We start from the raw sequence: 25,108 nt of genomic DNA, 5'->3' as shown, positions 1-25,108 counted from the left end.
CTCAAGAATGGGGAGAATAAGGGCAGAAGGAAGGTCATTAATAGACAAATTAGGCCATACCAGTAAAATAGTTTTATTTAATTTTAAAATAGTTATTGATGTGAAAATTTCCCAAAGCTGGGAGTTAACAGTCTAGAGCCAAGGTTGGGAGTGGGACCAGGATTCACCTAGAACCCAGCTTGAGGGCCCTGAATCCCACCCTCTACTCCCTTCCAGAGGGAGGAAGGAAACAGCTGAGGGGAGCCCTGAGTCAGTCCTCTCCCTCATCCCCCCGAGGGCCTGCTGTGCCAGGCCCTTGAAGGCAACAGCTCGTGCAGAGGATTTGGGGGGAGAGGGCAACAGGTGAAAACTGAAATTAGAGGTTAATAATCCCAATGACCCTCCTCCCCCCACCCCCCTGCCAGATAAAAATAGAAAACTGGAGGATATGAAGGGAGGATGGAGGATAAACACTGATGTAATAACCCCCTCAGCTCCCCAGAACAGACCAATTTGGGCCGACTGGGAGAAAGGTCATGAGCCCCAGCTGCATGTTACCTTTGGAGAATAAATATTTCAGGAGTGAAGAACCATGAGGCAAGCTGGTACCAGTTACAGTCAGTGCAGCGAAAGGCCTGGTGTAGCCTGAGCCTATCTGCACAGGGAGCAGAGGCCAAGGGCTTGGGCTAGGTGGGGACCCTGAGCTGCGAGGGTTGGGGCACCTTTGCAGTCCCCGTGCAGCAGTGGCAGGAAGGCAAGCAGGGCCCTAGTTGAGCAGGTTGCCCTGCTCCTGGGCCTGGGTCAGGCTGTCCTTGCGGTGCAGGTGGTGCACCCCCATCCTCTTGGGGCTGCGCTGGGGGCGGCTGGAGCTGGGGAGTGCCCAGGCCCTGCCCTCAGTGCGAGGAGTGCCAGGCCCCTCCTCTGTGCCACCATCACTGGGCAGCAGGCTCTGGCGCTCTTCCTCGGGGCTGATGGGCAGGTTCAGCTGTTCCTCTTCCTCCTCTCTGGGAAAGCCAGGGTCAGCTTCTGTTGGCAGCAAAAGCCCACTTTCACCGGGTGGGGAAGAAGGTGCCTGCACCTCCTCATCTCCGCCAGCGGGACCAAAAGCAAAGTGGCGCTGCAGTTCAGGGAGCGCATCACGTCCAAAGGCTGTGCGCTGGGTCACAGCGGCTGGGGGCGGAGTGCGGTCCACAAATGCCCGCTGCCAGCTGGCCAGCAGGTCCTCCTCGGAGCTGGCGGAGCTGGCTGGGGCACTGAGCCCCGGGGGGGCGGGGCTGGGCTGGTGCTGCGGGGAGGCCTGGGCCGAGGCAGGGCTGCTGGGCACTGGGCTGGGGCGGGCTCGCTCACTGCCCTCCTCCACCAGGCTCAGGGAGATGGCCTGGCGGGTGGCGTAAGTGCAGTTGGGCAGGGGGCTGTTGCGGGGAATCCGCACCTTATCCTCAGAGAATTCTATCACCTTGCGGCCAGGATACAGCGGGTGGGGTGGAGACGGGGTGGGGTAGGGACTCAGCTTCTCAAAGGCCGGCAGGGACATCTCCTCCTCTGGGGAGCCCCCCACGGTGCCCAGAGAGCAGCACTCCCCATTGGGTTGGGGGACGGGGCTTCCCGGAGCTGGGCAGCTGGCTGGGTCACCTGGGTCACTCCCACTCATATCCACGTGCACAAAGACATCCTCAGCCAGGGGGTGCCCGGCGCTGCCTGACTGGGCCGAATTGAGCAGAAGAGACTCCGGCTTCTCCAACACGCGGGCAATGACCGAGGTGGGCACCACAGCCCCTGGGGCCAGGCTGGGGGCAGGCCCCGGGCTGGTAGCCTCCTGACCAGTGTGCAGATGTTTCCGAACCATGTCCTGTAGCTCACAGGGCAGCTGGGGTAAAGGAGCGAGAGAAGGAAAGAGAGACATGAATGAGCCCAGCCTAAGACAGCTTGCTTCAGGGCAAATATGACGGCTGCCACATATAAGGTCCCCCATGTGCTGGGCACTTTGCTATCACCTGTTCTGCAGCACACAAAGGTATATCCTCATTTCGCAGATAAATTGAGGCTCGGTAGTGATAAAATAAGTTGAAGCTTTTGATTAACACAGCCAGGATCTGAACCCAGAACTGGTGCTAAGGCCCACATGCTCTCAAACGTCTAACTTCCCCATCTCAGTGGTAGATTCTGCCCAAACCAGACACAAGCTTGAGAATCAGTATTGACCAGAAGCCTTAGAAATACCTCCACTCCTTCTGTAGGCCCCATCAACCTTGAGCCTGAGCACTGGGGTCTAGGGTTTGCCCCTTGGAGCAAGGGCCCCTCTCAATTATTCTTATGGCCCATACCTCTGGCAACCCCCTCCTTCCTGCATGGGATCCGGAAATTGAGATCCTCTCTCCCTGTCTCTGTTCCAGAAATACCAACAGGGCCAGTCCCCACTCTGCCCCTAGTGACGGGCCCTTGACAGCATGCAGGACACCAACCAGCGGCTGAGCTGACTGGCTTCAGAGGACACAGGGAGGCGAGGAGAAGGCAAAGCAGAAAGCAGGGAGCTGAAGGTATGAGGAGAGGACAGAGAGAGGTGTAGAAACTGGAGTTGGAGGCATCCTAACAAGGGCAGACGGGCATTGGCAGGGAGAGTGCCCCACTCACATCAGCGAACTTGTGGTTACGGAAGTGAGACTTGTTGCACTTCAGGAGCTGCACAGCCAGGTTGCAGTCCAGCCGGTACCGCTCCTGCGGACACAGACGCAGTTCAGAGCCCAGCATAGCCCAGGGGAGCAGGGCAGGGCCAGGACATGGCAGCACAGGCAGGGAGGCCCCTGAGGTGACCGTACATTGAGCTCCTCCAGCTTGTTGATGGTGTTCCTGGCGTCCAGCAGCTTGTTGGTCAGCTCCACGATCTCCCAGTCCAGTGTCTTCCTGTCCATCTCAGCCTTCTTGATCTGACGCACAAGACTCACAGTGAACCCAGCCCACACCCCAGCCAGCCCTTTCTCCCCTCCCCTCCCCCCTCTTCCCGGCCCAGAGACACAGGAAGCCACAGGTGCTAGGGCAGCCAAGGCACACAGAGACAGACGATGGACAGACAGAAGGAGACCAGACACCTCTCCTGTAGTCCAGGCTGGCTGTGGGGAGGGGGCTCTCTGAGCATGACTGACAGCTGCCCAGGCCGGGACAGAGCAGTCTAAGAGCTGCCCGGCCCTGGAGGGCACTCAAGGGGCTCTACACACCAGGCGAGGCAGCTGGTACCTGAGAGGCAAGAACTGTGCAAACCCAGGGGCTGAAGCCGATGCTGCCTGTGGCTGTTTCCAGGATCAGGTTGGGAAGCGGGAGGAGGTGGGGAGTGGGGCTGCGTGGCGGCTGGGGGTGCCTGTGAGATTATCTAGTTGAGAGGGAGGGAGCTGCAGGCTCAGAAGCAGTCTTCTGATCTTCAGCTCATGGACTGGGTCCACAGGCCCCCTTCCCGCAAATGGCCAGGGCTTGCTGCCCACTGCAGCCAAGAAGCTGTGAGCATTCAGTGGTGACATCAATCAGTAACTCTGCCCAAGCCAAGAACAGGCTCCCCAGCTGTCCCCCAGGAGGGAGGCACTGACTGCTGAACAGGCCTCACATGAGGAAGAGGAAAGGAGTGGCCAGAGGGCAATGGCCGGGCCCCAGCAATCCCAGATCTCAGCTGAGGAGGAGGCGAGGGCAAGGGAGAAAACACACAAACTCAGACGCAACTGCAAAAATCCAGCTGTGGCTAAGAGAGGCCTGAGAGGAGAGTGCGGCAGCAACGGTGGCAGCATGAGGGAAGACGAGGAGAGAAGAGAAACAGTGTGAGCATTAAGACAGTCCTGACTCTCACAGCACACTGCGGGCCCCTCCCCACCACGGCCCACCCCCTCCCCGAGCCCAGGGCAGGATGGCAGTCCCCTGGCAAGTCCCAGCCCCTGCTATCCTGTGAGCACAGCGCCAGCCAAGCTGCCCTCCTGGACAGATTACCAGCGTATGCAGCTTGTCCTCTAGCTCCTGGTTGGTCCTCTGGGAAGCTGTGTAACTGTGCTGCAGCCTGTAGAGGGACACAAGGCAGACCCCTGGATCAAGATCCTGTTCTTCAGACCCTGCTCATCCCCTCCTTCATAAGGGATCTTGGGCAAGTGCCCCTCCCAGAACTTCAGTTTTCGCATCAGAATCAGATGATCTCTGAAGCCTCTCCGGGCTCCCTCCTATGAACAGGGAGATGCGTGCATGTGTGTCCCGGCCCCTCGTTCCCACACCTGCGGAACTTGTCCTTAAATTTGTCCAGCTCCTCACGGCTCTGGCCCAGCTCCAGCTCCAGGCAGTCCTGCCCAATCTCCAGCTCGCGCTCCAGGGCCTCAGTGCGCCTGGTGGCCGAGGCCAGGCGCCGGCGAAGCTCCTCATTCTCCTGCTGCAAAAGCCTGGTAGGGTGAGGGGTCAAGGGCAGAGGGGCATCAGAGATAGAAGGGCCACCCTAGAGTTCCAGGATGGATTCAGGAAGGAAGGAGTAGGGGTGACGTGAGAACAGGTAGCTGTGGGCAGGGGACTCCTTGAGATTCAGCCTGAGTCTGGGGCAGCGTATCCCATAGGCCTGCTGGCCCTGAGATCACAGCTTGGCTGGGAGAGGCAGAGGGGATGGGAGAGGACAGTCTGCCCCCCTCACTGCAGAAGAACGAGAAGACAGAATTGCAGGGGCTACAGTTCCCAGTCTGTCTCTGGTTACAGCCCAAGCCAGCTGGCCAGCAAGCCACCAGCTCCAGTTTCCCCACTGCACAATCAGGCTGCTCCATTATTCATCTTTTAGAAACCCAGCCCAGTGCTGCCCTCCTCTGCAGAGGCCTCATGTAGCTGACAGAAAGGGCTGCGGGGAGGCAGCTGGCACAGGAGGGCCAGGAGCTGGGGAAGGGAGCTTTGGCAAGAGCAGGCCTCTCAGAGCCATCCACCTCCTTCATGCCAGGTCCTCTTGGAGCCCATGGAATAAACCTCTTTTTCCAGAAGGAATATCCCAAACTTCAAGCCTCCTCCCAGAGTCCCTAAAACACCCCACCCCAACCTTTACCTCTACCTAATCCAAGGAAAAGCCCAAATGAAACAACAGCCTCGCCTGCAGCTAAGAGGGGCAGAGTTGAGGCAGGGCAGGCTCTCGGGCAGCAGATACTCACTTCATCCTCTCCGTGTCAGTCAGGGGCTCCTGGGCACAAAAGAACAGAAGCTTGAGGCTCAGCTCTGGACCACTGGCCTCCTGCTTATTCCCCACCCCCTCCAAATAGCCCTGGAAACGGCCATGTCTGAAGCCCAGAGACACTCACAGCAGAAGTGGGCTGCGGGGCCCCACAGATAGAGGCAATCCAGTAACACCTGGACCAGCCTACTCTCTCCCATGCCAACCAGATTCCAACCCTCACCCTTATCCATACTAGCTCCAACCCCTCTTAATACTAGAGCCAACTGCAAATGAGCCCTGGTACCCATGCTACCTCTCCCAGGGCTAAAGAGAGCCTCTCAGCTGTTCACTGGGCTCCTAGTGGGCCCTGCAGGCACAGCCAAGACTTTCCAGAGAAGTGATGAAGCCAGGCGAGCTAGAGTAGGGTTCTGAGCTCTGCCAAAGCCCTTCTGGCCCCCAGGGCAGAATCAGGCCCTCACAGAGGCTTGGGAAGTACAAGCACGTGGGGGAAGGAGAGCCTCTGGGCTAAACCTGACTGAGACAAGTAAAGCGTCCTCTGCTTTCACCCTCCTGCCGCATCCTCCTCAAGCCTCCACGTTGGTCACGAGCCAGAGCTCCGCCAAGCGCAAAGCAGAGCAGACCCGTGCTATGACAGGAGGGAAACGTCAAGCAGCATCTGATTGGCCTGACTGCCTCAGGATGCCAATCACAGGCAGGACAACGAGGTGGGTGGCCCAGACCATGGACTTGGGAGCCACTGACACCTGGATTGATCCTGTTGTACCATACCCTGGTTATGTTAATCTTGCTGAACCCTAGTGGCCTCATCTACAAAACCAGGGGAATGCCCAGTGGGTGGCACCTAGCACAATATCTGGCCTTTTAATTTAATGTTTCCTGAACTGAAAATGGGCAAGTCATGGGTGGCATTTCTGCCGTGAATGTGACCAGAGTGGGCCATGGTATGCCTGATGCTCGGCACGTGCTGGCCATCTCTCAAGTTCTTTAAATGTGTTTCACGCACTGCAACAGGATAGAGACATGGAAGCAAGATGAATAAACTGCAGCACTCGTTTCCTCCTGCAGTAAGCTGAACGAGGGAGGAAAACCGACCTGGAGAATGCTTTGCAGTTGCCTGAAGAAGCCCTCCTAAGAATCTAACGCAGTTCCAAGCAGGGAGCACATATTTGATAAGTGTCAGCCAGAAAAAGGAAAGCTGGAGGAGGGCCTGACTTTCAGGGACAGCAAAGAACAGCTAGTCTTGGGGAAGTCGCTGGAGCACTGCTTCCTAATGGCCCCCAGAGGGGCTGCAAGTTGAATGGCTCTGCTCCACCAGTGGAGGACCAGAGTCCTGGCCTCCGGACAGGTTAGCACCCCTCTATCGGGTGGGCTGCCTCTTGCACGAAAAACAATACTGCATGGGATCACTTCTGCTGAGCTACATGTCCTGGACACATGGACGTGTGTCACAGCTGTCCCCTATGAGTCTACATGGCTGCCACCAGCACTGCTGCAACTGAGAGCCCAAGTGTGTACCAGGAATGCCACACCCTCACCCCAACTGGTGGGACCAGATGTGCCCTCAGGACAGCCAGAACCCCGCCTCAGGGGCCTGCATCTGCCAGCCAGGGCAGGGGCACCACTCTTGCTGACCTCCTGCTCGAGCTGGGAGCCAGGAACTTCCAGCCGCAGCTCCCGATGCTCAGGTGGTGCCTTCCGGTAGGGTTTCTTAGCAGGGGCTGCACTGGTCATTCTGGGAGGTGAGAGCTCCTCAACCTGCTGAGGGGAACAAGGAAGGAGGCTCAGAGATGTGGCAAGAGGCCTCTGAACTGAGAATAAAAGAGGACATGTAGGAGCCACCAGGCAGGCAGACAGGCCTGGGCTGCTGCTGGGGTCATTCGAAGGGCTGGACTCTGGTGTGTCAGTGCCCATGGGTCAGGGGCGTGCTGGATGGGGGCCCGGGTCCAGGGGGAACAGATGAGAGGAAGCCAGGGTCCAGGGACTGGCTGCAGGGCGTATGGATTGGGCCCGAGGAGCAGCCCACCCCTTGCCCCTGTGGGCTCGGAAGGCAGCCTCAGAGAAAAAGCTGCTCTCCAAGCACCAGTTTCCTCAACTCTAAACTGGGTTGAGAATGCCACCAATTTCACAGGGTTGTTTTAACGATTATGTAAAGCACTAACAACGGTAGCTGGCACTCAGGAAATGTTCGATAAATGTTAGCTTTAAAAAAAATCGTAACCAGAAAGTAAGGGTTTGAGATGTGTTCCCAACCTGAGCTCCTCCAAGGGGTCACCAAGCTTAAGGGCCTTCAAGGTCAAGCCTCTCTGGCCTCCACCACTCTTTTCACCAGCCCCCACCAAGAAGGGCTGCCTGCTGCCGCCTCACCTGCCAGCCTCCCCAGGAGGGAACCCAGTGGGGGGTGCAGGCCTCAGCAGGAACATACCGTCTGTCTGTCGGCAGCTCTCTCTGTTCCGCTGTCCAGGAGTCAGCCCTCGGCTCTCCGCATCCCACAGCCCCGCCACTTCCTCTAGCCAATAGCTCCTGAAACCAGAGAAGGGAAGAAAGTGGAAACCAGGTGTCAGCCACCTGTCTGTCAGTACCCGCCAGGGAGAGCTGGACAAGAGTGGAAGCACTGGGCTCCCCATGAAAGCTCTGTCCAGGCCCAGAGGAGACACATGTGTGTCTGTGTGTGTGTTCATGGTCTCAGCTTATCACATGCCTGATTCCGGGATAGGTCTGGTCCTGTCTTGTCCCTATCCTACCTCACATCTGTCCTGTTCATCTCCCGGGCCTCTCAGAGTCTAGAAACAGCTAAGAGATTTGGGGGACAAGGGTTGCAGAAGAGAACACCAGGAAAAAGCCTAATAGAGGCTCAAGAAGACGCTGGGGGGAAAAGCTCCTGGCAATGTTTCCAGAAGGAGCCCAAACACCTAGTTCTGTGAACAATGGTGGTGAACAGACTGTGTGATGAGGAGGGGTAGGTCCAGGAGAAAAGCAGAAAAAGGAGCATTTTAGAGCAATGATAGTTCTCGACCAGGGTGATTTTGGTCTCCCCCGCCCCCTCCTCCCCCGACCCCTGATATCTGGCAAACGTCTGAAGACATTTTTGGTTGTCACACCAGGGGTGGGTGGTACTGGCATCTAGTGGGTAGAGGCCAGGGGTGCTCCTAAACATCCTATAAGGCACAATACAGCCTCCCACGACAAAGAGTTATCAGCACAAAATGTCAATAGTGCCTAGGCTGCAAAACCCTGTGTAGAAAGCCCCAGTCTGGGGAGCTGAGACGCCTGGCTTCCACTGGGCTCAGTGGTGTGTCTGACACACAGTGTGGCCCTGGGTAAGTCCTTTCCTCACTGGATAAATCTGTCATCTGCACAGAGGTGGCTGGACTGAGTGACCTCTGAGGTCCCCTCCAGGTTCTTGGGGTTCTGACCTCTCCCCCACCTGTAATGAGCTGGGCTGCAGCATGGGGGCAGCAGCCACCACAGGGACCAATGGAGGCAGTAACCTCAGGTGGCCTTCTGGGCATAAACAATCTCGTGGCCGCCATCCACCTCACCAGAGCTGGGGCTGAGGGAAGCCTTGCGGGCTAAAGCGTGTGTTCCTGCTGCTGGGACATGCCCTGGCCACGACTCCTGTCATATTCCAACAGGGCCTGAGGCAGGAAGCACCGTGAGGGGGCGGGGAGGGCGGGAAGCAGGAGTGGCCTCCCTCCTCTGTCTGGGCAGCCTGGCCTCTGGTGTGGGGTTGTGGGGCTTGGCAGCAGGCACGAGCCGCCACCCCAGCCCTTTGATAGTGAGGCAGAGTGGGTCCCCACAGGGCACTTGCAGCAGGCCGTGTCGGGCTGACTCCACGCGCAGGAATCCGGGCAGGCCTGAAGGGACAGCACATTCCTGAGGTGTAGTCACCCCTACAGGTTCCCCAGGGCTACCCTTCCGGTGGGACCCTGGGTGGGAGCTCCTCCGGCCCAGGGGAAAGGCCCAAAAAGTCCCAAGCCAGCCTGGGCACCTGGGTTCTGATCGTCAGGGGGTCTCAGCGTGGGGGTGTACATGAGTTACAAAAGAGGAAAGAGCCAGAGCTGCAGGAGTAAGAGATACAGGTAGCCAAGAGCTCCCGGGAAATCCAGAGCTGGCTTCTGCCTTCTCCCCTTCTCTGCGGAGAAGTCAGGTCCCTCCTCCCTTCCCCACCTGCTCCCCACTCAGCTCAGTAGCCCTTTCTCCTTGCAGGCCCCTTTATATATACCCCCTCTATTCTCAGCTTCTTGTCTTCCCTATTCCTGCCAATGCCCACACTGTCCTCTAGGTACTGGGACACCTGTGTGGGCGGTGGGTGGGCAGGGAGGACACTGACAGGCCCAGGTAACTGGTCATTCTACCTGTGAGGAGAGAGCGGTCTCACTCCATACCCTACTGGCCCAGCTCTAACCATCACATGTCCTACAAGCTCATCCTGCCTCATCTTGACCTCACGGCCCCACAGCACATATTCCCAGGCTTTCATGGCAAGATAATCTGGCTTGCTGAGGGGACAGACAGTGTGGATGTGGCTGGCAGTGAGATGGATCGTAAGTGCAGGCTCGGACTATGGGATGAATGATAGTGGTGATGGGAGGTTCTCTCTCCCAGCCAGAGAAAACTCTTTTCGTATGTGTCAGAGTCACAGGGAGGGAAACGACTCCCAAATGGGGAAGCAGAAGACAATGCCCACTAGCGAGACAGTCGACCAGGGAGCCTGCAGTGACCCCAACACAAGTCCATGAGGAAAAGTCCGTGCCGCCCCCTGCCCCATGTCCATAAATTCCAGTGCTTGTTGGGGCCCTGGCTCCAACTCCTGAGATCTGCTAAGCACCCCAGATCCAGCCCATAGGGGACCACAATTGCAGTACTGAACAGGGACTCGATGCACCTGGCAGGCTGCTGTCCCTGACTGGAAGCACTGCAGGGAAGGTCAGACCCAGGAGTGAGAGCAATGCCAGGTGCACTGCAGAACAAAGTAAAAGGCAGCTGAACAGCAGGTCCACAAGCTGGGAGAAGAGGAAAGATGAGCTGGAAGGCAGCAGAGTGGTCCCTCCAGGAAGACCCAGCTACTAGATGCAGCCTCCACTGGCCAGATCTCCTTCACCTCAAGATTCCCAGGTTGCTTTGGAGTGCTGCAGCCCAAGGAGGACTCCCAATGCCATGTCAAGAAGAAGAGGCCCCCAGGGAAAGCTGGACAACTCAGAATGTGCCATGGGCCACAAGGAGCAAACAAGGCCTTTTGGGTCCTCTTGGCCTCTGGATGCTGAGCTGGCTCCAGGGCACCTCCGAGAAAAGAATCTTCTAGAAGTTCTAGAAATTGACAGGGAAGAATCCCACTCCCATCCCTCACCACAAACTACCTGAGCTTCAAGGAATTGGACGCAGATGACTCAGGATGTGGGGTACCAGATCACATGCTGGGTTTGTACTACAAGAACAGCTGTGCTCTGGGAGAAAGGCTGAAGCCTAAGTTAAAACCCCTGGCTGACCCAGTCTGGTCTGCAGCTCCTCGGGCTGGACCTGCAGGCACGACTGAGGAAGACACCCAGAGCAGCAGTAAACCCTCCCATCTCGTGGAGGTGAGGTGAGAAAGGAAAGCAGCTCTCCTCACTGCCCCCACCCCACCTAACTCCTCCTCCTCCTTCCTCTCCTGCATAGTATTCATTCTTCAGTTACTCAGAATCAGTTCAGAGGACAGACTCAACCCCCCATCTGCTGGGGCGGAGGCGTGGGGGGGTGTTGATAGCTTCGTAATTGTCATGTTGCAATCTGCCAGTCAGCTCAGGCCGCCTGTTACCGCCTGCCCTGCATGAAATACCTTCTCTCTGATTACAGCCCACGGGGCACGATTAGCTACCTCCAGAGAACAAAGTCTACTTTCATTAGAAATGGGACTCGGCACGCACAGGGAACCTGCACTGTGAACCCACTGAACAGCTGAGCAGAGCATGTATCAGAGACAGATACAAGGAGCAATGTGTGCCAGGAGCTGGCTGAGCAGTGTCCTTTAATCAAAGGACAAAACATCTGCCAAGCATCTCTCTCAAACCAGGAGATGGGACTCCTACCCACTCCCCTTTGTGGATACGGAGAGTGTGGGTATGTGACCTGGGGCCTCCATCGAGGTCAGGGACGCTGCTGGAGGCGGAGTAGGATAAGGAGAAACCTCTTCAGAATTCAGATTATCTCCAAACCACTATCCTCTCTCCCATTCTCTGCAAACACCCACAGAGGCAACAGCAAAAGGTTCAATTCCAAGAGCCAAGGATGCCCTGTTACTTCCCTCTGCCATCCTTTCTGTGGGTCTGCCCAAGGGCAAAGTCACCAGTGCAGGAGAGGAAGGGAGGTCCCAGCATCCAGCTTTCTCTCTGCTCAGGGCTCAGAGGCTACCCCCTCAACACTGGCCCAGCAGAGGGAGACAGGATTGAATCCAAAATAGGTCTGGCTCTTTGGCTTTTCAAACTCTGCCCTCCCCCACTGGAGGTCTCCTCTAGCTCCCAAGCTCTGCACTACCCTGTCCACCGGCCCAGTTCAGCTGCCTGCCCAGAGACACCGCCTGCTTCCCCAGCTCCCCACATCACCCACACTCTCTTCAAGAAATTAGGGTCCCAACAGTTCCTCTGGGCTCAGACCATTTCTGAACTTACTAATGTCTCTCTGCTCCCAGCCGTCACTGAATCAAGCAAGTGAAGGACCTCAAGGGGCCAATGAACCCAAACTTCTGAATCAGGGAAGGCACACACCTCACCACAAAAACCATTAAAGCTCTTCTTTCGTAATTCACCCAAAGAAAGTCAAATGGATGTTAGCGATCACTGCTGCTTTTAAAATGAAAGGAAAATGGCCCCTTTTCTGAATACTCCAGCTGTGCTGTATGGTACCTTAACCCAGCAGGATATAAATAAATAATAAAAACAAATATGGGCCCTTCCTGAAGCCCCTAATCAACCGCTAAACAGGAACATCTGATCACAGGGACTAGCGCCTCCCCTGCGGAAATCGTCCTCAGCTGTGAGCCCTGATGTAGTCTCTGAACACTACAGGCCTGGAGGAAGTTGCACCTCTCAGGGCAGGACATACTCCTGCCGTACATATCTAGCTGCTTCTCAAGCCTCTGAAATCCAGGCTCTGCCTCCAGCTGAGGTCCAAGAAACACAAACCACCACCCTACCAGGGCCAGCCCTATAACCAGCAGGGGCCCCTGAGATTGCCCACAAGGACCGCCCCCCCTCCCAGTCAGTATGGCTCCTCTCCACCTCGACTCTCAGTGAACAGCCGCACAGTGAGCCGATCCGACCAAAGCAGGCTGGGTTCAGCCTTCCCCACACCAGGCCCCCAGTTTCCGGCACAGCTGTTCCTGAGATACCTAAGCAAAGCCCTCAGCGATGCTGGGCGCGTGGCAGGCAAGCAGCCAGCAGAGCACAGGTGGGGCCCAGGCAGGCTCTGCTCTGGGCTGATGACAAGGCTGGAAGATGCCAGTCTGTGCCCAGACCAGCCCTGCTGCCCCTCCCCCAGGCAGGCCTGTCACCCCTCGGGGCAAGTTCAACCTCACCCTCTTGGGGCATGCTGCCTGCGGCCCTGACCTGGCCCCCTGCCCGCTCTAAGCAGAACAGACTGACAGGTTTTTAAAAGCCAGAATGGGTGGGAATTATTGTGCCCCAAAGTCATCCTGAGGCCTCAGAACTAGTGCTGGTGACCTGTGAGAGCTCACCTGGATCCCCACCTGAGCAAATACCTCAAGTCTATCCACCTGGCCTCTCATTCAAGCAAACACTTGACAGGAACAAAGGGGCTGAAGACTACTGATGATGATGATCCAAGCAAACCAGCCCCCACCCAAAGGGAGGGCCAAAAAATCCCCAGGATCATAAGCAGCACTTGACCTTAGTCCCCATGCCCGCTCCTAAGGAAGCGCAAAGCGAGGGTGGCCCTGAATCAGCCCTCCACTCCACGCTCCTTCTGCTCTCCTGGTCACAGCCAAGCCATAAAGCCCTCCAGCTTGCTACCTCCCTACTCAGGGTCCCTACACATCCACGCAGCACCTACCCCCTCTCTCATTTACACACTTACACCTCATGGTCACAGGCAGCTCCCTGCCATCTCCCTCCTGGCTCAAGGGAAACAGAATCCACTTAGAGGACCTCCAGGTCTCAAGTTCCCCCATCCAGCCCACCCCACCCTGCACTGCCTCCAGAGGCTGGAGACGGTGTCTGTCTACAGAGTTACCCGTGCAGAACACCAGGGAGCCCCGAGCAATCGGCCTTCCTGCTACCTCTGGAACCCCCTTCTCCTTTCCAAGCCTGGAGGGAGGTGGGAGCTTGTCGGGGGCTTCTCCATGGCAAGCTGAGGCCAAGGCCTCTCCTAGGCCCACTGTGGAGTCCAAAGCCAGGTCCTTCCCCCTCTGGCTGAGCCGCCCTTCCCAGCTCTTTTAGGTTAAAGTCCCCGTGAAGCTCCAGACGTGGAAGGCGGTGGGCGGACTAACTCCACCCACTCCACCTCCCAGAGCCACGGTCACCAATGGGAGCTACATCTCTGGTTCTGGGCTCCAGCTTTCAGTTTAAGTAGTTTCACTCTTCTGCCCAGGCAATTTCCCACAGCCAGGCCAAGGTTTTTCTCAACTTCCCCACCCCCAAGAAGAACCTGCAATTGATCCTAAATTCAATTCGTACCCTGGGATGAGAATAATGGCGACAGCATCTTCCCCTCTTTTTTTTTTTTTTTGGCCCCGCCGCAGGCCTTGTAGGATCTTAGTCCCCGGACCAGGGAATAAACCCAGGCCACGGCAGGGAAAGCGCCGAGTCCTAACCACTGAACCACCAGGGAATCCCCACCATCTTCCCCTGTTGATAAAGGGAGGAAACTATCCGGTCTAGCAGAAAATTCCCTTCCTACTCTCGTTCCATCTGTCTCTGAGGCGTGAAACCAACAGTATGGTAACTGAGGGATGTTCTCAAACTCCACGGTGCTAAAAGCAGATTAAACAGAAATGCTAACCATTCTGTTTTAAGGGAGAACTGATAGCCATGGTACTAACTAAAGGGAGAAGGAGGGGCAGAGTCCAGCAGCAGATGGGCAGGTGCCCATGCACAGCCCCACCCACAGCAAGGAGACTGGGAAAATGGAGGGAACTCAGTAGTAAGGACAAGTGAGCAGAGGAGATGGCATGATGTAAGCAAAGGGGAGAAGGCACAGGCCAGGGGGAGGAAGGGAGAAGAGAGGCATGGCTGGCGGCACCCTCAGCTGGCCCAGGTCAGACTCACAGGGTTAGTGTCTTCTCCCAACCAGCTAGCTCTCCTGGTTAGCACGGTTAGCGACAGACTCATGGCAGATGCCCTCCAGGCACTCCATACAAACAGACAGCTTGGTTTGTGAGCAGCCCAACTCCAGAGCTGCAAAGAGAGAGCAGAAGGATTGCCAAGCTGCAGGATGCCTGAGGGTACACACTGCACTCTCCTGACAGGGACACTCCCCCAGACTTACCACCAGACCCTCAGGGGCTTTCTCCACTCTAGAAAGCATGCCTCCTGAAAGTACAGCAGTGAGCCCAGCTCATGACCCCAGGGATGGTCAACAGAAAGAGAGGACTGCCGTTTTGGAACGGGGCACTGCTACCAGGGGGAAGCTCCCCTGTCTCACCTATTCCCGGAACATTGCTGCCAGGCTGCACTAGAGCCCTGAAAGCTGCTTGTAAGAACAAAGCCACCCACAGCTGCAGCTGCCACCTAGCCCAGGCCTGTGCCAGCAGAGTTCACCCCACCACCTCCCACGGGCTCCAAGGAAAGGGGCTGGGAGAGAACTGGCCCAGGGACCGGAGGCTGCAACAAGAGCTGCATGGAAAGCCCAGTACAATGGGGCAGTGTGCACCCCAGCCAGCTGAGCCAGTCAAAGGAACGGGTGACACACTGCCACCTTTCAGTTTCTGAAAGGGTCAGGGAATGATGCTTCCCAGTGAGCTGGCGCCAGAGGAACCCAAAGAGCAAGGATAAGGGCTATGCTACAGCCAGGCTCCCCAGACCCTGAGAGGGACTACCTCACCCCCTCAGAATGAGCAATGCCCAGAAAGGCTAGCGTTCCCACACAGCTAGCCCAAGGAACACTCTTTCCTGAAAGCCTCCAGAACCACCTAGGGGAAGCGACACACCCCGGCTTTGAGATCTCAAGGCAAATGTGCCACAGCAGTGGAGTCCCAGAGACCCCCACCCAAGATGTGACCCCTGGGTCAGCAGGACAGGAAAGCCCTTCTGTCTGAAAGGCCTGCAGATGATGAGATGACTCGGGGAAGGAAGGGGAGAACAGAGACCACCCTGGCCCCACATATGGGCCTGGCCTTCTCCCAAGCCCAGGCCAACAATAAACACAGGCAGGAGAAGCCTCCGACAGGCTTCCCAACTGCCTCCTCACTGGGCTCCCCGCATCGCTCTGACAGCCCCAGAGGTCAAAAGGCCATGAAAGGTGAGATAACCATCTAGCAGAGAAGATGACAACTCTTCCTGTGGGCTCTGACCTCTTCGCTGGACTGGCAAGGAAGCATGGCCACGGGCAGGCTACCTTCCGAATCCTCACCACACACACACACAAATAAATAAGTAAACACCAGCTGGGTCTGGTTTGCTTTTGAAAGGTAGAGCAGCAAGTGACCTGGCTAATCCAAGGTTTCAGGAACTAGAGGAGACTCTCTCTGCACTAAAACAGGGGTTGAGAAATCAGGTAATTCTTTCTACTCCCTTCCCAGCCAAAGATGAAAGAGGAGTGAAGGAGAGAAACACGTGAGGCGAGAGTGTTGATGCCCGCATCACGCTTGCACCCATCCTGGTTCCCACTCAAGGGCACTCCTGCCAGAAAATTTCATCCCAGAATAAAAGACAATCCCTCAGAGATAAGCAGGGTGCCCTCTGTGGCAAGAGCCTCCAGGAAAGTTGGTCCACCCTCCCAAGGAGCCAGCCCCCAGGAATGCACCAGGCTGGGCAGGAGGCTGCAACCAGGCTCCTCAAAGGCTCCAACAGGGAGGGACTCACTCCCACCCTCACCCCCCGGGGGTTAACTGTTAGGAGGGCAGAGCAAGCTGAAGAACAGTATGTATTACTATCGAGTTTTGTTTATTTTACAGGCGATACACGATGGGGAATGTCTGGAAGGACACAAAAATGATTAGAAAGATACATGATAAACGGTTAACAGTAGTTCCCTATCTTTGGGAAAAGGCTTAGACAGGAGCAGTGGAAAGGTCTTTTTACTTTACTTTTAATTTTGTATACTTTTCTGTATGGTTGGTATTTTAAATGAGGACATACATTATGTTTATGATGAAAACATACAGCTCCTCAACAAACGGACAAAATCCCTCCATCTGTACTGTGCTTTACCATTCTGGAAGTGCTGTCCCTTCCATTATATTTCCTTTGATCCTTATAGCCTAGTGAGGCCCACGGAACAAGTGGAGTTCTCCCATTTTGAAGCGACAGAGAGGACAAGTGACCTGCCCAAGGCCACAGACACACTGGGACAGAACCCTCCATATCCAATTCCAGTGCAAAGCCTGGAAAGCTGTCTTCTCCAGGGAGCCACAGGAAAACGACTACAATTCTGCCCTAATTAAAGACCCTCAAAGACTTCTGAGATTGAATTCCCCACTTGGCTTACCTGGGAAGGTGCAAAGAGGCCACTGCTCAGTACCCAAGGCGATAAGCACAGAGTTCTATCTCTCTGGTTGGCTGAGTGGAAGCACAGGGCTCTCGGGTCTAGGCTGACTTCCCAAAAAGCAGTCCCTACCCTCAGGGAGATCCCTGCCACAGTTTACTGTGAGAGCACAGAAGCTCTTCACAAATAGGAGGCCATGTCCTTTATAGATTCCAAATGTCACCTAGTAGACAGTTGGCACTTACGAGATAGACCAAGCAAAGTTCTCACTCTTCTACTCATGGACTCAGTCCCTCTGAAGCCTAAAAGCACACAACACAATCCAGTCCAGCTGGCTCACCCAATCTCCTCTCAAATCTGCTTAACATACAATGCAGCTTATTACTCCTGCCAAGATGCCATCAGGAAGATACGCCACATTGCAGTGTGCACCCCACACCGAGGGATGAGGGGTAGAGCCCGGGGAAAACTCCTTCAATCCACTTCTGCCTGCTGGTTTCATCCTTTTAGTTCATCTAGGCACTAACAAGGCTGTAGTAAGTCCTGGTTGTGAGCATGGAGCCCACCAAGACAGGACCAGTGATACAACAGAAAAGCAAGCAGGTTACAGTGGGCACTAAAAGGAGCTTAATGAATAACAAAGAGGATGCCAGCAACCAAAGACCTTTTAGCAGATGGTAATTAAGCAAGAAAATACACCTGTGTGTACTTCGATTCCTCTTTTAACTCCTTCCTGCTGGCTTAGGGATGTGTGATTAGAACATAAGGCTGAAAAGGGAGACAGCTGAAGCCAAGCACCTGGAAGATCATTTAACCACATTAACTCAACCCTGGAAAATAATTAGTAATGCGATTGTTAATACTATCACCGTTTGTTTATGCAGGACCTTCCTTCCTGAGGGTTCAAAAAGCTTTGCCAGATAGATCTTATCTGCTTTAGTCTGAGGAAGGACTGGGTTGGGTCACACAGGAACCAGAGCTGCTCAGCACCTACTATGTACAGTCTAACTAAACGCTCAGCCTTCAATAAATGACCTTGCCCCTAAGAAGCTTCAAAGAAAGATCTTGCCCCTAGATGGGGAGAGACAGGTTAACTGCCCCCCTGCATCATAGTGTGATGAGTGCTCTGAGAGCAAAGAGGAGAGGCACCTGGCTGGGGCAGGGGTTTAAGGACCAGACAAAAAGGTTGCCCTCCCGAGAACCCAGACAAATCTTCCTCTGATTGTAAACTCACACTGGAGCACCACCTGGCATTATACAATTAAGAGGTCTAGACTTCTGGAAACAAATTCCTTTGGTGTTTGTTCAGAACTGGTGCCCGAAGAACTACTCCCATCAACGATACCAAAAACAAAAAGGCAAAGAATGGACAGCGACCCTTAGCTTCCACCCCATTTCTGGGGAGCACCTGAGTTAAGCCTGTTCTGTGGCACAAGAAGATCATCGAAGCCGTAAGAAAACTGGGACAAGAAGTCTGGCTTCCTCAATGCCTAGATGTGTTCCATCAGCTTCACCCAACATTTTTCAGTCTACAAAACACCGGGGAATATGGATCATCAAACGTGCCATCCAGTCATCCCCGGCCTTAACTATTGGATTGACCAAAAAGTTCGTTCGGGTTTTTCTGTACCATCTTACAAATCCACCACCTACCCGCCCCCACCTGTACCCACCAAGGTCATCACCAGTCTCGCATGCATGTCACAGTCCATCAAAGGAGTTGTTTCAACATAACAGATGGGGAGAAGGCTCAACAATCTTATTTTGCACACTGATGCTGTACCCAATCTCACCTTTTTTGTTGCTTCATCACAAAAAAGGAGACTCTCTCAATTTTACTCCCATCTCAGAAATGTTCCTGGCTACCTGGCAAAAATCAAAAGGCTTACTCCACCTTGAATAAAAACAAAGCCTTTTCTTATCCACTGAGTTTTCCAAAGTGGGATTCATTCATTTAACAAATATTTACTGAGTATCCTTCATATGCCAGGCACCTTGCTACAGGCTGTGTACTCATTATCTCTAATGCTCAATACTCTTGCAAAAAAGGTAATGTCACCTTCACTTTATAGGGGACAAGACCAGTGATCCTACTGCTTAAGCAACTTGCCCAAAGTCGCACAGCTGGTAAGGGACAGAGTCGGGATTAAAACCCAGCTCCAAAATCAGACTCTACCACATTGCTCACCCCACTTCCAACTCCCCTCACCCCCACCCTCCCAGTCTCCCCTGTCTCCCCACCCCCACCCCATGATCAGGGAGGGTGCCTCCTCTACAGGGTCAGCTCAGTGAAAGAGACAGACAGGTAAACAGAGGACTCACCACACAACACGATAAGTGCCAGGACAGAGGTTCAAAGTGCTGTGGGGACCAAGAGGAAGAAAGGAAAGCAGGGAAGTCTTCTCATCGGAGGAGACAGAGAAGCTGGGTCTCAGGGGATGAGCAGAGCTTCAGAGACAGAGGTGAGCATTATGGAGAGTGAAGTGCACAAGCAAGAAGAAAAAAGTAAGCGGATGTCTAGAAAAGGTTCAGGAGCAGTAGGAAATTCAGGAGCAAGGAAATACAGGACAAATGAAGCAGAGTGGCAGCAACTCAGGCCAGAGGGTTGAATCTGGACCAGAGTGCTTTTTGCATACCACGTTAAAGAGTGTGGACTTTATCCCAAACGAGGGAGAAACCATGGCCTTTCTAAGGGAAGAGACATTGGTTTTTTGTTGTGGTTTTTTTTTTTTTTTTTTTGCAGTACGCGGGCCTCTCACTGTTGTGGCCTCTCCCGTTGCAGAGCACCGGCTCCGGATGCGCAGGCTCAGCGGCCATGGCTCACGGGCCCAGCTGCTCCGCGGCATGTGGGATCTTCCCGGACCGGGGCACGAACCTGTGTCCCCTGCATTGGCAGGCGGACTCTCAACCACTGCGCCACCAGGGAAGCCGCAGAGACATTGGTTTTTTTCCTAGGAAAATAATTTTTAGAGCAGTAGGGTAGAGTAGGGAGAGACTGCCCACATTTCATTCATCTGTATGCACCACAGCATTATAAAGCACCTCTTATGTGCCCTGCACTATCCTAAATGCTAGAATACAATAGTAAGACAGTATCTGTTCTCAAGGCACTTAGAGTCTTGTGAGAGTCAGACAAGTAAACAGGCAATTACAATGCAGCCTAAGTGCCAAAATAGAAGTAAGCACAGAAGGACAGTAAAGGGCGGTGGGATCCCAAAGGAAGTGACATTTAAACTGAGACCACAAGAGCAATAAGGAAGGTAAAGGGAGTCTGGAATGTCTGCATTCCAGACAGCACGACCAGCTTGTGCAAAGGCCCAGAAGCTACAGAGAATGAGATAAATTTAGAGAGCTGTTAAGAGGCTGAATCCAGGTGAAGAAATGAAGGCCCAGTTTACCCACAGGTCCTCGGCACTCAAAATATGGTGGTGAGAAGGAGGTGAAGGGATTCGATTCAAAGATAATACATGAGTATGGGGTGTTATGAGAAGAAACTGATTTAGACAACAACAAAAAGAAAATGCTAAAGGGGGAGAATCGGCTCAAAATCTATCAGCCTTCACCCTGAAGTTCAATCATTCACTAAAATGTGACCTGAATCTAGAAAGTCTGAGGACTTCTACCAAAACACAAAGGTGTACTCTACGGAGATTAACGTTTCAGCATGCTGACCGAAGCACGAGTCAAGATAAAGCACATTATCCTGAGATACGTGGCTCCTCTATTGATGGAGGAGGGGAGCAGAGACTCACAGATGCTAACTCTCAAAATCACACATGCCACAACAGACAGAAAAGCTCATCACAGGGCTGCGGCAGAATTCCCAGGGCAAACCCTAGGTCCTGAGCCCCCGACACCAGGCGCGTGCCTACCCTGATGGCAGAATGGAGAGTCATTTACTGAAGAAAAAATGGACCCCGAGGGTGTGTTAAATAGACAGGACATGACTCAGAAGGAGGGGAAGAGTAAGTCATAAATACAGGGCAAAGGAAAGCCAGTCAATCAACCCTTGGGTACACCTCTGCCCCAAGGCTGCACACGGGTCTCCTGCCTGTTAAAAGGAAAGAGACTGGGCTCGGCAACAGGGCCTTCCTCAACAACATAAGCTTCAGCAGAAGCACATTTACTTTCCATTTTCCTCTCACGTTAGAGGGAGGGAGCTGTCTAAAATGCCACATTTTCCCCCCTGTGTAGTTTGCTACTTTTTATCTTTAAAAAAAAGATGCATCCAGACCGTCTATGAGTTTAACACTATGGCTACTTCAACTGCTCATGTCAGTAATCATAGTCAGATTGAGCCTTATATTTACATCTACATTAACTAACACCCACACCCACACCTCTAATGCATGCTAAGAATGGATCCCAATGTAACTGTCTGCTCACCCAACCCAGCCCAAGGTTTTCCAAAGCACAGTCACCAAGTTGAATCACAAAGAGAGAGTCCAGATTTGGCTAACATGGCACAGGGCGCTCCCTCACCAATCCCTGCATCAGTTATTATCTCTGAGAGGAAGGAGAGAGCTGAGATGAAGAGCTCAGCTCCTAAAACATTTTTTAAACAAACAAAAAATATTTTACTACAATATGGGTATAGATCTAATCATCATTACAAGCAAACGAGATACACATTGCCAGTAGGCATATTTAAAAGTTAATTTCATACCAGATGCAAAAAAAGAGGCTCAACTGCTGAAGCCAGATTGCCTGGGTTCAAATCCCAGCTCTGCCACTTACTAGCTAGGTGACATTGAGCAAATTACTTAACCACTCTGCACCTCTATTTACTCACCTGTAAGATGGGGATACTAACAGTATTAAATTACTTCATACAGGTAAGGCACTTACAATAGTGCCAAGCACAAAGAATGTGCTCAGTAAGCACTATTATTATTATTATCACTCAACTGCAAATTAGATAATTCTGCAGCCTCACAGCTTCAAACAGGAAATCACTGGCATTTAAACATCACTTTAAATAGCTTAACGAGGATATTCTCACTACACACAAAATCTATACTATCCAAAAGCTGTGCCTCTTCTCCTTAACATCAGGATAGCAGCTCAAACCAGTACAGGTCCTCCACAGAGAGACACCAAGTTCAATCATGAAGCAGAAATTAGTGCTGAGATCTGACTAGTATAATAACAACAAATACATATTGCGTGTCAGGCACTGTTCTAAATACATTAATATACTGACTTATTTGACCCTCACACAACCCTATGAGATAGGTAATCTTACCATCCCCATTTGATTGATAAGAAAGCTGAGGCATAGTGAGCTGGGCAATTTCTAAAGGTCACAGAGCTACATATGGCAAAGTGCAGATTTGAATAGGCAATCTGGCTCCAGAGTCAGTGCTCTTAATCTCTATGTGCGCTCACCACACTGTCCTTGCTGATTGCAATTTCCTAGGGACATCCACAAATTGTTCGCAGAAAGAGAAGTTTCTCAACCTTCTAGAAATGAAGTCACAGCTAAATAACACCAGTTCTTCAGATACTTGAAGGCACTGAAGCTAGTCTAGTGACAGTGATTCGGATTGGTCTGCCTGGAGTAAGTCTTTTGCAGGCAGGGCTGGGGTGAGAGTGGGGAGCAGGAGATGGTTAGTGCAGAGTCCTAGATCAAACCAGACTTGCCAGTCCAATCATGGAGCAGATGCTGGCCCTGAAACAGGCTCCAGTAAGAAGCATGCTCCCAACTCTGGCTTGGGCATAACCACAGGGCATCAAAGGAAGTGAGGACCATACTCACAGCACTCTGTAGCTCCAGACCCCTTCTCTTTTCTCCAACCCCAAGTCCACTATCTGTCAAGCCATGCTTAGTTTTGCTAATGAAACTGATTTTTTTTTAATGTGGTTTGATGGGAAGAATATAAAGGAAGAGAAGAAAACTACCAGAAGAGAAAGGGGCAAGTTTTACAATCCTTTCCTTCCATCACCACACTGGTCCAGGTTGTAAAGCAGCTCTCCAAAATCAGGTGTCTCAGGGACAGAATGATGTGAAAAATGTTCGCAGAGCTTTACCCCAGTCAGCTTGACCTCTTACCAGAAACTGACCTGGGTTTCTCCTCCCTAATCCCAACCTGCCTCCTGCCCTACTCTGACCCCACCTACCCACCAAATCCACACCCCCAAAGAACATTAACAAGCCCTTCTTAGCAAAAGAAACGATCAAAAGAGACAGACATGCTGCAAGAGTGAATTCAGGAACTGGTGACAGCAGGTACCTAAATGGTTAGTGACCACCACCAGAAATTTGTTTTCTTATGACTCCCCACCATCTGACACCCACAAGTCTCCACTTCCGGCAGGATACCAAACTGAGGATGTGATGGGGAGATCAAAGAAAATACAGTGAGCATGAATGCACTGCTTGTGACAGGGATGTGTTCAAATACTTTCAGCCTGATCTCTATGCTCTTGCCCACGTTCGCCTGCACAGGTGAAGGCATACACGGCTCAATTCTACACCCAACTCTCAAAAATCAGCGTGAGATCTAAGGAGAACATTAACTTAGGGACCACAGGCAAAGGGCGGCCTCTATAGAAGAGTGCCCTTCTCAGATTAAATAATTTTCAGCATCACTCGTAGCCCATGCATCCTGCTCCGCTCCCAGGGAGCATGCCAGCCTGTCACCGGAGGCCACCTTACCCGCTCTGGGGTTGAGCTGGGGCAAGTCGCTACCTCTTCTTCTTTCCAAGTATTGTGATTTCTTCCAGTCCCTGAGGCCCCTGAGTCTTCAGCTGAAATTGGGGCAGATGCTGCTATAAGAACTGTGAAAAGGCTGATCTAAGTCTAGAAGATGGTCATTTGATTGGCTTTAGTTCCCTCTTTACCAAACCTGCCCAACATCCTTCAGGTCTCTCTTCCCCCCTTCCCTACTCTCCTCCTCCACGGAAAAGACCCCTTTCCTCTCCCACCGGCCTGGTACGGTCGGGCCTCCGCCCCACACTCCAGGCTTTTTACTCTCCGCTAAGAAGTTCCGCTCCAGTTCGTGACTCTGCTTCTCCGGGGCTGCGTACCTACTTCTGGTTGCCCCGCCTCGGATCCCCTGCCCCAGGGCTACCACTGGAATCTAGGCCCCCTCCCCTCCATTCCTATCGCCTTTTTTTCTCTCCGCCTCCAACCTTCCACCACTCCATTTCCTCTTCTTAACCCCGGTGCTAGTCCTTCCTCCGCCCCAACTCCATGTTGGTGTCCCCATGATCTCCTACAAGTCTAAACTCCCGGCCCGACTACTCCAATCCCACAACAAACTTTCTGCCGCTGCCCACTCCCTTCAGACCGCCATCTTGCCGCAGGGCAGGCCGGGTAGTGGTCACGGCCGCGGGAATCCCCACGCACTAGGCGCCGTGCGTCATCGGGGGCGTGGTCATGGGGGCGTGGCTTCCAACTGGGGAATAGTGGGGCGCCAGACAAGGTGGAAAGACGGGGAACTCGTAAGAGCAGGCTTTGGTGGCCTGGCAGCAGAAGAAGGAAGGAGGTGTCAGGAGCAGGGCGATAGCGAGAAAAGTGGGGAAAGATTCTGGTATTCAAAAAACAAAACCAAAAAAGACTGGGGGAAAACAGCACCAAAATATAGTGAGGGAGTTGCAGCACTGGTTCCCCATCACCCAAAGGATAAAAGGCAGTTTCTTAACTTGCCACATGGAAATCTCTAAGACCCAGCTTCTTCGCCCCTTCATCAGCCTCATTTTCCACCTCTCCGGGGGACTTCATGTTCCCCATTGTCCTGTTTTCAGGCCATTAGGCCTGAAAACGTCCAAGCCCTCTCCTCCCCTTGCATTATGAATTCCTACTCCTCCTTCAGCCCTCAACTCAAATTATCACCTCCTCCAGGAAGCCTTTCCCAATATCCTAGATTGGATTTGGTGCTCCTTTTGCTGGGTATCTCTAGCCAGTTGCACATAACTTCATTGTAGCTACCTGTGCTGTAATTATTTATTTACATGTTGTGTCTCTCACTAAACTGCTGCTCCTTCAGGGCAAAAACTACATCTGATTACATCTTCATATTCCCTAGCAGGTGCCTGGCACACAATAAATACTTAAGAAATAAATAGCATAGCATTCTGCCACTCACTAAGAATACTCCTGCCTCAGGGCTTTTAGGTTTGCTCTTCCCTGTGCCTGGGATGTGCTTCCTCCAGATATTTCCTCTCATTGTGTCTCTGCTCAAATGTTACCACCTCAGAGAAGCCTTCCCTGGCCAAACTATCTAAAACAACATCCCCAGTCACTCTCCCTTACCCTGCTTTAATGTTTTCTTTCACAGCACTTATCACTATCTGACATATTATATTTTTGTTTGTTTGTTGACC

General features: G+C 53.2%; 1 protein-coding gene across 13 annotated transcripts; it reads right to left on the bottom strand.

The window, feature by feature from the left end:
• Positions 1-57: 57 nt before the first annotated feature.
• TJAP1 (tight junction associated protein 1) lies at positions 58-24,166 on the bottom strand. 13 transcript variants are annotated; one of them, XM_033423941.2, is made up of 12 exons: positions 24,045-24,166; positions 23,439-23,530; positions 14,404-14,532; positions 7,569-7,666; positions 6,779-6,904; positions 5,124-5,152; positions 4,221-4,382; positions 3,946-4,012; positions 3,685-3,714; positions 2,796-2,903; positions 2,611-2,694; positions 58-1,846 (listed from the first exon to the last, which is right to left on the bottom strand). In XM_033423941.2, exons 5-12 carry the CDS (start codon positions 6,875-6,877, stop codon positions 746-748), a joined length of 1,680 nt encoding a protein of 559 aa, XP_033279832.1. In that variant the 5' UTR covers positions 6,878-6,904; positions 7,569-7,666; positions 14,404-14,532; positions 23,439-23,530; positions 24,045-24,166; the 3' UTR covers positions 58-745. The 13 variants fall into 13 exon arrangements, with proteins under 13 accessions (XP_033279832.1, XP_049571599.1, XP_033279830.1 ...); XM_049715642.1 differs by having other exon boundaries at positions 23,439-23,560; positions 24,045-24,091; XM_033423939.2 differs by having other exon boundaries at positions 23,915-24,054.
• Positions 24,167-25,108: the final 942 nt, after the last annotated feature.

Source organism: Orcinus orca, chromosome 10 (genome assembly GCF_937001465.1).
Source record: "Orcinus orca chromosome 10, mOrcOrc1.1, whole genome shotgun sequence".
NCBI classification, from domain to species: Eukaryota; Metazoa; Chordata; class Mammalia; order Artiodactyla; family Delphinidae; genus Orcinus; species Orcinus orca.
The sequence above is the reverse complement of the archived record's forward strand: the minus strand, read 5'-3'. Positions and strand labels throughout refer to the sequence as shown.